Genomic DNA, 12774 nt, shown 5'->3' with positions numbered 1-12774 from the left:
ACTATGGTAGCTCTAAGCCAGTATAATTAAAGTTAGATATTTTCTGAGGAAAGGAAAAACTGTGGTACAATTAGCCCTGAGTTATTTGTTCCGTGACTACATATATGTTCAGCAAAAGCTTTCTGGATAATGTCTGTTTGTCATCTTTTTGTGTTGTAGTTGGCAAAAAGCCATTATCTAAATTAGTTTAGGCAACTACATGTGTTCTGTAAAAGAGTGTCTTATGACTGTGAAGGCCTTAAGTTAGATTTTATACCTAACATTTATATTTCACAAAAGTTGCGTTTATTTTAATCCTACTTTTAGGTAGGCATCATTGTAATGTAGAAATAACATGCTAGCATTATACAAAATTTCCATAATATCTATTTAATATATGCATCAGGTAATAAAGGTGCACCTGAAGTATAGGAAACTAGGAGGAAATTGACCAAAACTCTGTTCCAAATTCTTACATTTAAAAGGTAACTCCTGCCTTGTGAGGCCAGTTTTCTCTGTAAAACACTGAACATAATAATTCATTTCTGCTTCTCTGACAGTTTATTTGAAAGTTGAAGTTGGTGAGTATTGAACACTACCATGATTAAGTCCAGTGCCACCTCCCACCCTTCTTGACACACCAAAAAATGGCCTGGACATCCTGTAAGCTATACCCGGGGCGTGAAAGGTTGCCTTTTCTCTACAAGTTAACATCAGCTTGCCTGACTGCATGAGCTGCACAGGTCAGGCTAGAAGACCACTGAGGCACAGCTGTTGCCTTCAGTTAGGCAGCTGGTGTACTGCGGTAAAGTCCTTGTCCTGGCGACTGCGTTCAGCCCATGCTACATTTGCCAAACCATGCACCCTGTTTGAGGGCAACTTCTGTGTAGTGAAAGGAGCACTGTTTTCTAATTCATCTGTCTAGAGGGCATGACTTTTTCCTAATCTGTACACTCTTAGGGCCACCTTTTACTAATCTGGTTGGATGTCCATCTCAAGGCCCTTCCCATTGTTGGCCCACTGGTGAACACTTTATAGAGTGCCATAGGGTCCTGGTTGGAGGCACACATTCTCCCACTTGAGGGAAAAGCCTTTGGCCTGCCTGGCACTCTGTTGTCTGTATTGAGCTCCCATAGAATAAATTGCATTGCACCGGAACCCTAGTATTATCCAAAAAGGGAATAATTTGGCCAACATTGTGCTGCCTATGCTAGAAAAGAGAACTGAAGATCTAAATGGTTTCAATAACATGATATGCAATAACCGCAGATATAATTGTTAGCTAATCCACATATGTATATAGATATAATCATGATTTTTGTATGATACAGATTGTTGTGGGACTCTGCTCAGTGCCGTTGAGAGGGAAATCAAGGGAAGATTCTGAACCTATGCCTGTTCTTTTGCCTTCTACTTGACTACCCTCTTGTCTACCCTCATACCCCAGTCAAGTCAAAGTAAAAGATACTTAAAAATTATTCAGAGTAGTTGTCTTTTTTTCTCTACATCCCTTCTTTTCTTCTTTCTTGATGCCAGCCTCCCTTCTCTGTTAATTAAATGACAGAGTGACCTCTTTGCCACCAGCCCAGGCTGTCCAATTTGGCATGACCAGCATGAACACTCTGAGCTCCCTAATTATCATTGCATGACAGTCATAGGACCCTAACTAATGGGCCTTTCAATAGAGACCCAGAAGACTTGTGATTTTTTTCTTAATCCTTCGTGACCCATCTGGCTTTAAAATTGTTGGTTGATTTAATTATTTTATAATGTCAAACACTGAGTTAAATTAGGTTATTAAATCTTATCTAGATATTTAGACTTTTGTAGGAAAACAGAATTAGCACATATTTAATAGGCTTTTTAAGTGTAAGATGAAATAATAGAAGTGTTATCAAGTTAGTGTAATTATAGGGCTCTACCCAAATGAACTCAGCATGCAAATGGTTATTTTTACGTCCTGTAATCAGACTTTCATCATACCAGGGAAAGTAGGAAAGCCATTTTTCTGAAATCTTGTGGAAAATGGCAAGAATCTCATGGCTTTTCTTAGAAAACATGGCAATTATTAGGGAATGAGGATTTCTAGAATTCTTGGGGTCTTTATCAGAGACAATAAGAATAAAGGTCTGAGTTATACTCAAAATAAGCTTGCTTCCTATAACTTGCTACAGAGCACTGATGACATACAGCCAAATAATAAAAGGTGCACACATGTTTATATGCATGTTTGTGAGCTTTCAGGAATGCATATAGGTTTTATGAATATGTAGCTTTTCATCACTTAATGCTAAAAGATAGCATGGACTGGTAATGAATATCTTGTCAACTTAGGCTGCCACGATCCCTTTGTAATATAAAGCTTGTCATTGAATTCCTAGGAGGAAAAAATTACCATTCATTTTCCTTAAGCCTAGAGATATATTTTGTTGTGTAAATTATAAATATCATCTTTATTGATCTAACTGAAAATTTGTTTAAAATATCTATGAAAATTGCAACAAGCCTATGCACACCTAAATCCATCATATAAAGGCCTCTGATAACATTTCTTTATGTGTTTATTTGCTCTTTTCAGGAGAAAGGAAGACAACAGTGTCTTGCACAAAAATCATGAACAAAAATATCAGCATTGTGGACAGCAAGAAATGCAAATACTTAACCAAGCCAGAGCCACAGATTCGCAAATGCAACGAGCAACCATGCCAAACAAGGTAACCTGTCCCACCAATTGTTAAGGTTCTGTTTGTCGCTTAAATTGCTGGTCTTTCAAACATATTCAAAATATTAACAAAATCACACTTTCTTAAAACCATGCAAAGGAAGATATACCAAAATGTATGATTTTAAATAAGCTGGATCTAAGGAGGAAAGGTAATCATCATGATGGAAAGAGTATTGGAGCAGCAAAGTTAAGATTTACCTGGACTTTAACTAGTGTGCTCCATGGTGTGAAAACAACCACTAACTGGGCTGGAGGGAGGAGTCATGAAAATTATTCGGTAACCTATTGGTCACTACTTCAAAAATCTGGTGATTGGGGTGAATTTAGCTATTCGTTCCTGAATTCTCTGAAATGGTGTGTTAGAACTTGCCAAGGGTGATACAAACCAAAGCTGGACTGACCAGGACCCAGTCCCCTACACAACAACAGGGGCAGTGTGGTCTACAGGCTAGATTCTCACGTCCTGTCCCAGAGTTCTGAATGCAAACTGCTGGGTTCCTGATCTCTGATCCCCAGATTCCTAATCTGGATCCTAGTTACTGGACAGTCAGTTGCTTTGGCTGCCTGTGACTTCCCCGATGAGAATTAGGCAACAAATCGGGCAAGAAACATGTAAGTAGGGGACAAAACAGCAATGCCAAGCAGCTGAAAGTGGCATAGAAAGAAGGCTATGCCTTAGTCACTAACAGAAACAAATGAGTGGAACCTGAGTATAATTTTGGAGCGAGCTAGCAGCAAGTCTGTTTGGAATGGATCCCATCACAGGGCTCCTGAAAATCCACACACTTTCATATGAAAATTAATGTTTGGCTGGAGTGGGACTCAACCTCAGTGTCAAAAGTCCTAAAACCTTTTAGGGATAAAATGATAAAAAGAATGTCATACTGGCTTGATTCCTCTAGAATCTGAGGACAGGGAGATTTATTCTATCCTGCCATTCAGGGATTTGTTGAGGCTCAATGAGTTAGTCTAACTGTGAGTTCTTAGGGAACCAAACAGAATTGACTCCTCTCTCAATAGCTTCTACAGGGGAGTCACAATGAATTTACACATCCTCCAACTCAGATATGCAAAGAATTTGTAGCTTTGTAGCAGTCTATAACTAACAATCTTATTCATGACCCTCCACCACATGAGGAAGTATGGGAGGGTGGTTAAATAACTAAGGGGAGGAAGAACAAAGTTGCCAATCAACTATATTTGGGCCTTTCTATCTTAAATAATCTCTTTGGGAATTAGTGGCATCCAGGCTAATGCTCAGTTCTAGTTTCCCCATTCCCCCTGCCTTCCCCCTTCTGATGTAGCACTGCATCCTGAGTCCCCTCTATTTCTGGCTTCTTGCAAAACGCAATAATTAAGCCCTCCAGATCTGGCTCATGCTATGTTAATGAGAGCTTAAAAGAATTTGGAAAATCCTTTCTTCCTCTACAAAGCTGAAATTTCAAGACTTGCTTTTCTGTAGATTCAGTGTATTTAAGGTATCAAAAGCTGATTATCAACTTTTCCTTTGCATTCCTGCTCTAACAATCCTATCCCCTAACTCCCCCAACCAGGCAAAAATATGCTTCTAAGGAATAGGGCAGTGAATGATATGTGAAAGAATGTGCATAAGACAAAAGTACGTGAATATATTTTCAGTAATATTGTACCCATTGCACTTGCCTGGCTATGTGCTTTTCAGGCTAAGTCCATTAGTAGATGAACTAGTTAAGCTTTTTTATGAGGCAGTGTAGTAATCAACAGGAAGGGTGACCTAGGGAATTATTGTTGCCTACAGTCACGTCCTTGGGACCTTTCCCTTCAATGCTGGACAGGTAGAGAAGCAGAGTTTTTGGCTTTTGCCCTGTCAGCTAAAGAACTGGATCCTTTTTGTTATTATTCTTCCTAAGACTTATCTTTCTCTCTATCTCTTTTAATAGATATTAAAATGCTAATTTATCTTATGTTAAATAATTTATTAAAATATTTCACAACACCATTTGTTTTACATACCATATAGCTTTTCCATTTGGATGAAAGAGCAGTGGCTTTTTCTGATCTATCAGGACTCTTGAATTAGCTGGATTTGAGGTCTAGAGTATATTTGTCACTTCCTAACTTGGTCTGTGAAGGATCAGAGTGTACAGTACACACGAGTTATTGTGCCTTCACTGACCTCGGCTATCTTGGGGAAAAATGCCCCCATAAAGACTTGGTAAAAGGAATAGTTTTCAAAGGTCAGTACATTTCTAAGTGAGAACTTTTTGCAGCTGGAGACTGGAAGTCTTTTTGTTAGAGATTATTATCTACCTTCCCTTGGAAAAGGAGGCAATATGTTTTGAACCACCAAGAAGCAATGTCAGTGAGGTTAACCAAAATATTAGAAAGTAAGAAATGGACATGGGCAATTATTAGGGGTCATCACAGGAAAACTTTCTAAGACTTACTGGCATAGCGTAACCTTCATTTCTCCTGCCTCTTCTTTCCCCCTACCCTAGTAAGAAATATTCTAATTTCCATTCTCATTTAGCGAAAAAGTCACCACATAGCCTGATGGAACCCTATGAGCCAAATATGAAATATATTGATGCACTGGTAAATAGCTTTGCAAGAAGGAATCTTAAAGATGAGGAAATGGGATAATTTCAAATTAGATGAATTCTAAACTACAAAATGTTTTCTCTCATTAGAATATATTTTGCATTTTAGTTCTTATTTTTGAGCAGTTTTCACAAGGAATGGAAAAGGCAACTTTTGTCATTACACTAGAGATTGCTAAAATTTATTTTATTTAAAAGAAATGAGATTCCATGAAATTGCAAAGACTTCTCTTTTCAGTAGTGCCTTCTGGGTTCCACAGTTGAGGGGAAAGGTACATAGATGGGCTTAAATTGTGCTTATAGCCTGGGTATCTTTGTGGAGAAAGATGAAGCAGAAACTAAAATAAATTTGGAAGATAAATATTCACTTTAGGAAAAAGCCACTAGGGGACTCCAAAGCAAAATGGTAGATGCACATCATACTTGATAGCCCAGCAGACAAGAACTTTTGTTAGAGGCAATAGTGGAGTGCAAATGTTATCATTATTTTTTTTTTCTTTTTCAGAAATAGAAGCGTAGAATCATTTAGAATTAAACCATTGTACAGATTATACAGATGAGAAAACTAGGTTGGCGGAGGATGTGGACTTCTCAAACTTTGGATCATTGCCAAGAACATTTGGGCTTAAGTAAATTTGGAAGAATTTAGGCTATTTCTGAAAACTCTAGAGAGAAACTAATTCCATTTCAAGAAATATTTAATGAAAAGTTGTTGTGTAAAATGTGTTATGGCTGCAAAGAAGAATAAGGCATTGATCTCTGCCTTTGAAGAGATTATATGCTAAGGAAAACATCAAAATCTGTAGGTAGACCGTGAGCCCCTCCACTTCCCTAGGGAATATCCAATAGATCTTGTGTGACTGCCACAAGCCAGGTGACAGAAGGCAGAGGAGAACACAATCCCTGTGGTTGGATGGAGAAGCCCTTCTAGGAGGTGGGGATTTGGAGCTGGCTGGCAGAGATCTATACAGCGGATGCTCCATAAACAAATGCCATGAAGTGAAAATAAAAAGTGTTTGGGGAACAAGCTGAACATATGGTTTATTTTCTAAACAAGTGAGAGATGAAGCTAGAGAAATACATCAATAAGTCTAAATCATTTATAAATATATTGTGATATATATATGGTATGTACTATATACTGAGTGCCTCTTGTAGGTCAGACAGTATAATAATAAACACTTTTACAAATGAGACAATGGAAACTTAACAGCTGTTAAGTACTGTTCCAAGAATGTGCACAGCTAGTAAGGAACCCAGAATTAAGCTCAGGGCTTCTGACTGCCCTTCACTGTGCTGAAATAGGATTGTGCAGAGAGTTTCGTGGGGGATTTAGATGCCCCAGCAAGGTTGTCCAAATAATGGGAAATGCAGGGAGGGTTTTATTGACAGGAATCAGACAAATACCAAATTTCATGAATCACGTTACTGGCACAGGCCTTGGTTCCTTCCTGAAATAAATTTTGGGGAGGCTTTTGAGTTAGTGGTCCTTAGGATAGATCCCAATTCATTAGAAATGGAAGTGACATAGATACATATCACTTTCCTGATGATTGTTTGGGAAAAGAATCTCTATCTAGGTATTAAAATACGTAGTATATATTGGCCAAATCACTGAATCAGTGAATCAGTGAAATCCAAGAATAATATTGGAGTCCTGGGGACCTCTAGAATGAGGACACTTCATGTTTAGCCCTGTGAGCCTGTAACTCCATTGTCTATGACTGCATTGTAACTAGACAGTGGCCAGCCTAAAGAAATGTGTGTAGTTTTGTGTGAAGGATATGTCCCAGACTCAAATCTTGTTGCAAGTGATAGGCATAATGCATTAGTGATTGCTTCCCCCAGGGAAGAGGGGATTCTCAATGACAGGTTTCTGTTACCTTGCTACCACCTGCACATGTCTCATTGTGAGGTAGTCTCCAGTGTCAGTTCAATTTCAGTCCACAACCTTGTGACCTTTGGTAAGTTACTACAGCTCTCCTTGCCTTGGTTTCCCTTTTTGTAAATGGCCATGACAGTTGTACTACCTAACACATGGAGCTAGTGTGAAGATTTAAAACACAAAGAACAGGAATAACTCATGTATGTTAGCACTTTTATGCTTGTTAGGGATCTCAGTATGGCGATATGATGAGCAGTAACAGGCAAAGCATGCAGTATGATATGGATGGAATCTAATATATACTTTGAGATTCTAATAAGAGCAAGGCCCTGAAATAAGAAATATGGAAAATTCAAAGCAATAGAAAGCATGCATGTCTTAGAGAAAACTATAATGTTAGTCAAAAAAAGGTAAGGAGTTACTGTGTAAGATTCTGTTAGCTCTAGACATGTCAAAATATATAGTAGGTAGATATCTTTTAACTTGTTCCAGTGACCCTTGCTTTACTTTTAGGTGGATGATGACAGAATGGACCCCATGTTCACGAACTTGTGGAAAAGGGATGCAGAGCAGACAAGTGGCCTGTACGCAACAATTGAGCAATGGAACTCTGATTAGAGCCCGAGAGAGGGACTGCACGGGGCCCAAGCCTGCCTCTGCCCAGCGCTGCGAGGGCCAGGACTGCATGACGGTGTGGGAGGCAGGAGTGTGGTCTGAGGTGCAGTACATGCCCCTTTTCTTTTCCATTTCCTTTCTTTTTCTGGCTCTTAGCTTGTATAAAGTCATGTTGCATCATGTTCAGAATCTCCCTGCATGGCCGTTTCAGTGCCATCTATTGATTTTTCTGATAATTAAAAGGATACGCTTGGGGCTGGCCCCGTGGCCGAGTGGTTAAGTTCGTGCGCTCCGCTGCAGGCGGCCAAGTGTTTCGTTGGTTTGAATCCTGGGCGCGGACATGGCACTGCTCATCAAACCACACTGAGGCAGCGTCCCACATGCCACAACTAGAAGGACCCACAATGAAGAATATACAACTATGTACCGGGGGGCTTTGGGGAGAAAAAGGAAAAAAATTAAAAAAAAATCTTTAAAAAAAAAAAAAAAGGATACGGTCATTAGGAATAATTTTGAAAACAGAAAAAAACTAAAACATTTACTCTTTATTCTGTAAATATTGTAACATAGTCAAGAACATATTTTATATACATTTTAGAATCCTGCTTTTTAACTTAGATATCATGAGTCTACTCTTTAGTGGGCACCTATTAAAATACACATTTGCCTCATTGTATATACATCTCTGAACATTTAAGAGGAAAAAGAAAGGACATTAACATTTAACAGTCATTTCCTGTGAGCAAGGACTCTGTTTTTGCTTCATATTTATGATATTGTTTAGATTTAATTACCAATGAAGAAAGTTAACAGTTTCTCCATTTTATAATATAGCTCAGAGAAATTAGTTTGCCCAATTAAGTGATAGAGATTTGAACCCAGTGCTGTCCAATCCACTGCACTACACCCCCACTAGCTTGTCATGAATGGCATATGGGTGTGTGCTGTGCCAAACTGTGTGCTTTATCTTCAGTTATCGTGATACGTATCTTTGCATAATAATAAACACCAGTCATTACTTACATTTACTAGCTGCTCTGAAGAACTTTAGGTGAGTATGTGGGTGCATGCACACACACACAAACACACTCACTCTTACAAACTCATACAGATGAGCCAATTAACCCAGCTCCCCAAAAAGCACATTAGCAAATAGCATGACTTTATTGTCTTTTCTGAGCTATACCTTGCAGCTTAATAGATTCTCCTTCATTTGTGATGTATACTTTTGAGAATGAATGCAATATCAAATTTTACATCAGAATGATTCACTTCAGTCTAGAGAGAAGATTCACATGAGCATCAAAGAAACAAAAATACCCCAGCTCCAGCCTAACCTAACATTTTTGCAAACTCTTCAGGAGGAAATAGGTCAGAAATATTCTACTACATAGATTTTTGGCACCACGTGGGAGAAATAATATGTCTCAATGCAATATACCAATTAAAAAATGTCTCTCTTGTTTTGATGTAATTTAAAAATGAGTTTATGGATCAGGATTGGTTTCAATTGCAAAAATAAGAATATGAATACTAAAATACCAAATCATATAGTCAACTTTAAAACTCAACATATTCAAACACAGGCCAGAAGTTATAAGACAAGTACTCATTTGTGAAAAATTTACTATATTTAAAATATCATTAGTTTCATGCTCAAATTTTTAGGAACACAACTGTTGGAATCTACATGGTTATACTCCTAAACTGTATCATTGCTAAATGTATACCTGCAACTCTTTCTCTGGATTTTTTTCAGACATAAATATAAATTGGGTCTTTAAGTTTTGTCATCTCTCTCATCCCTCTCTCCTTCTCCCCTCTCCTGCCCAATGCCATTTTGGTCTCTATGTCCAGATAGTCAGTGATATGTACCTTTGTAAAACTGGTAAGCTTTAGACATATTCCATAATAGGGAGCATAAATGAGAGGCTAAGTTGCACCTGGAAAAGATTGGTGGAATATACATATGTGCTTCTTATCTGTTATGTCACTATCATCAATCAAACATCAATTATTTATGAAATGAACTAAACTGTTTTTGAATGGGTTATATTTTCAATCCGTAGAACCATTTAGAATGATGATTTGTGGGGTATATAATTATGTAAAGAAATTGTTTTATTTTTACCAGGATTTTTCCCTGTTTTAGCCATAAGAAAAGTTTGTAAGAAATGACATTCTCTAAGAAATTGTAATTTTTCAACCAATTACATTGGTGAATTAATTTTTACATATAATGTGTAAAGTTTAGTATTTTACATTTTGATCATTGTAATTGTCTTTCATAAACAATCCCTGTGTTATATTACTCTCTGTAATAATAGTCCTGGGTTTCTGAAACCCATTGACCTCCAGCACTGTGCCCTGGGTCCCATCTGGTCTCTGATACTGGGACGTAGCCTGGGTTATCCTTATCCTTATCCTTTATTTTTTTACCTGGGCTTTATATAGGTGCTAGGCTTATAAGAGATGATTAGGACCAATACTTAATGTAATTTAATCATTAGTCTTTATCTCCTAATCACCAACTTTATCCAAACTCTCTGATGTTATCTTTCAGTGTTCTGTCAAGTGTGGCAAAGGCGTACGTCATCGGACTGTGAGGTGTACTAACCCTAGAAAGAAATGCGTCCTCTCCACCAGACCCAGAGACGCTGAGGACTGTGAGGATTACTCGAAATGCTATGTTTGGCGAATGGGTGACTGGTCTAAGGTGAGAATCATTCTGTACATTCTCTGTATTAAGTTTCAATAATGTCACCATTGCACTGGGTACTATAACTATACAGTATGAAGTTTAGTAGGACAGAGGGTAGAGGTAAAAATCATGGGACGTGGAGTATTATATACCCAGGTTCTAATCGTGCCTTTCTGTCCATGATCATGATCTCTATAAAACTGTTTTAAAGATTAAGTAAGATACAATGTATAAAGCACTGAACACTATTTGTGATACAAAGGATGCTCTCAAAAAGTACTATATTATTGTTGTCTTGTTGATGTAGTTCTTTGTTAGAATATTTTTGTATAAAACTTATAAATAGAATACAATCAGATAAGTACATTCAAAATATAGTTAAGGAAGGTAGCATCAGAACCAAACGAAGAGAATTCCCATCTTAACATGTGGAAGGCATTCTTTTTCCCACCAATCTTTGGGGTTATGTATAGAAGAAGTGGAAAGGAACAGAATTCTTGAAGTCCTTTGGTCAAACCAAATGAACATAATTCATTTGGCAGGTGAACAGTAAGTTTAATTTCATGATAATAGTAATACTTAAAATTAATGAGCAAAATAGAGCCTCCTATGTAAATGAGCTGTAGAAAATAGCTCACATATTTACTCTACAAAGTATTAATGAATACCATGTTTTAAGATAAAATTCTGATCAAATCTGGATGAAAACAGCTCTCAAATACAAGTTCTCAGAAGTGGAAGTATTAATCAAATGATCCCCTATGTCTTGCCACTTTCAGCTCTGATATTTTATACCGTTTTTTTCATGGAATCATAAAATTCTAGGGGTTAGAAGAGACATAATAAATCCTGTCTCCTTCCATTTTATTTTATAAATGAAAAAAAAGCGGTGCCTCCCCGGGCATGGTGGGGAGTGTGGTGGCTATTCATAAATAACCCTAAATGATATTCTGGAAGAAATCTTTTCATTGTTTAACACACTGTGGTTAGCCAGCTTCCCCAATGTTATCCCAAAAGAAATCCATGACATTTAAAATCTATTTTCTTGTAATTATTCATGCCTTTCCTCTCGAAAGAAAGTTTGCATATTAACATCAAACCTGAGTTTTCTCAGTGAACTATACTCTTCTTTCCACAACTTACAACATTTAAAGTTTACATTGGGACTCTTTAAACGATGCGTTTCTAAACAAGGTACATTGATCCTTGACTGCAGAATTAGGAAGTCTGCAGCCCAACCTGTGCAGCTTTTAACTGGGGAACTACGTAAGGCAACTTCACACTTCAGAGTAAACAACTGCTAGATGAGAGAACTCCAAGTTAACCACAAATAATTTCTTCTACGTTCAGGGTTTATGTTTCCCTAATTCTAAGAGAAAGAAAGAGAGTAGGATGATAGGGAAAGACAATGGCTTGGAATCAAGAGACTCAGGGACAGTTTGGACTCCCTCGTTGTGCAGATGGGCAAACTGGTTAAACCATTGAATGAATACGTTTGTCTCTCTGTTTCCGTATGAGTGAAATAAGGAAAATAGACAATACTGTTGTTTTCAAGCTTTATGTGTGTTAATTCTTCTCTCAGCACTGAAGGAGTGCAATAGGACGAGGAAATGAAAGTAGCAGTTAGAGGGATGTGGGGAAGATCGCCTTTGCTCCTTTCAATTGTTAGGAACTCCGCATTTGCTTATTTTGGCGAGTGACACTGAATGTTTTCCCTAAATCAAATAGTTCTGCTCTAAGAAAAAGTTTGAAAACCCCTAGAGAAAATGAGCTCTGTATTTTCCAATTTTATTAATTAATAGAAATATTTTAAGTGATAAACGTCGTTAACCCCCAGTTAACTAGGAAAAATTAAAAACTGTCATTGCAAAAAACAGAAGATATGGGGCCAGCCCGTGGCCAAGTGGTTAAGTTTGGACACTCCACTTCAGCGGCCCGGGGTTTCGTCGGTTCGGATCCTGTGCGCAGACCTAGCACTGCTCATCAAGCCATGCTGAGGCTGTGTCCCATATAGCACAACTAGAAGGACCTACAACTAGAATATACAACTATGTACTGGGGAACTTAGGGGAGAAGAAGGAGGAAAAAAAAGAAGATTGGCAGCAGATGTTAGCTTGGGTGCCAATCTTTAAAAAAAACAACAGAAGATACATGTTTTATGGTAATTTATGACACAGAACTGTAAGCTCCTACATTGCTGCATATAGAAATATGCACATTATGCTGCATATAGAAATTTGTCTAGCAAATCCTATATGCATGACAGATACAATGCTATCGATTAATAAAT

At 37.8% G+C, this 12774-nt stretch overlaps 1 protein-coding gene across 2 annotated transcripts in view; it reads left to right on the top strand.

Moving 5' to 3' along the window:
* Positions 1–12774, top strand: part of ADAMTS19 (ADAM metallopeptidase with thrombospondin type 1 motif 19) — a 236414-nt gene that overhangs the window by 201669 nt on the left and 21971 nt on the right. For both annotated transcript variants that reach the window (XM_070234436.1, XM_023617756.2), the window contains 3 exons: positions 2558–2693; positions 7682–7886; positions 10347–10499. In XM_070234436.1, the coding sequence (XP_070090537.1) occupies positions 2558–2693; positions 7682–7886; positions 10347–10499 (494 nt within the window). The remainder of the gene's footprint in view (positions 1–2557; positions 2694–7681; positions 7887–10346; positions 10500–12774) is intronic.

The sequence above is a fragment of the Equus caballus genome, chromosome 14 (assembly GCF_041296265.1).
Source record: "Equus caballus isolate H_3958 breed thoroughbred chromosome 14, TB-T2T, whole genome shotgun sequence".
In the NCBI taxonomy this organism is placed as follows: Eukaryota; Metazoa; Chordata; class Mammalia; order Perissodactyla; family Equidae; genus Equus; species Equus caballus.
The sequence above is the reverse complement of the archived record's forward strand: the minus strand, read 5'-3'. Positions and strand labels throughout refer to the sequence as shown.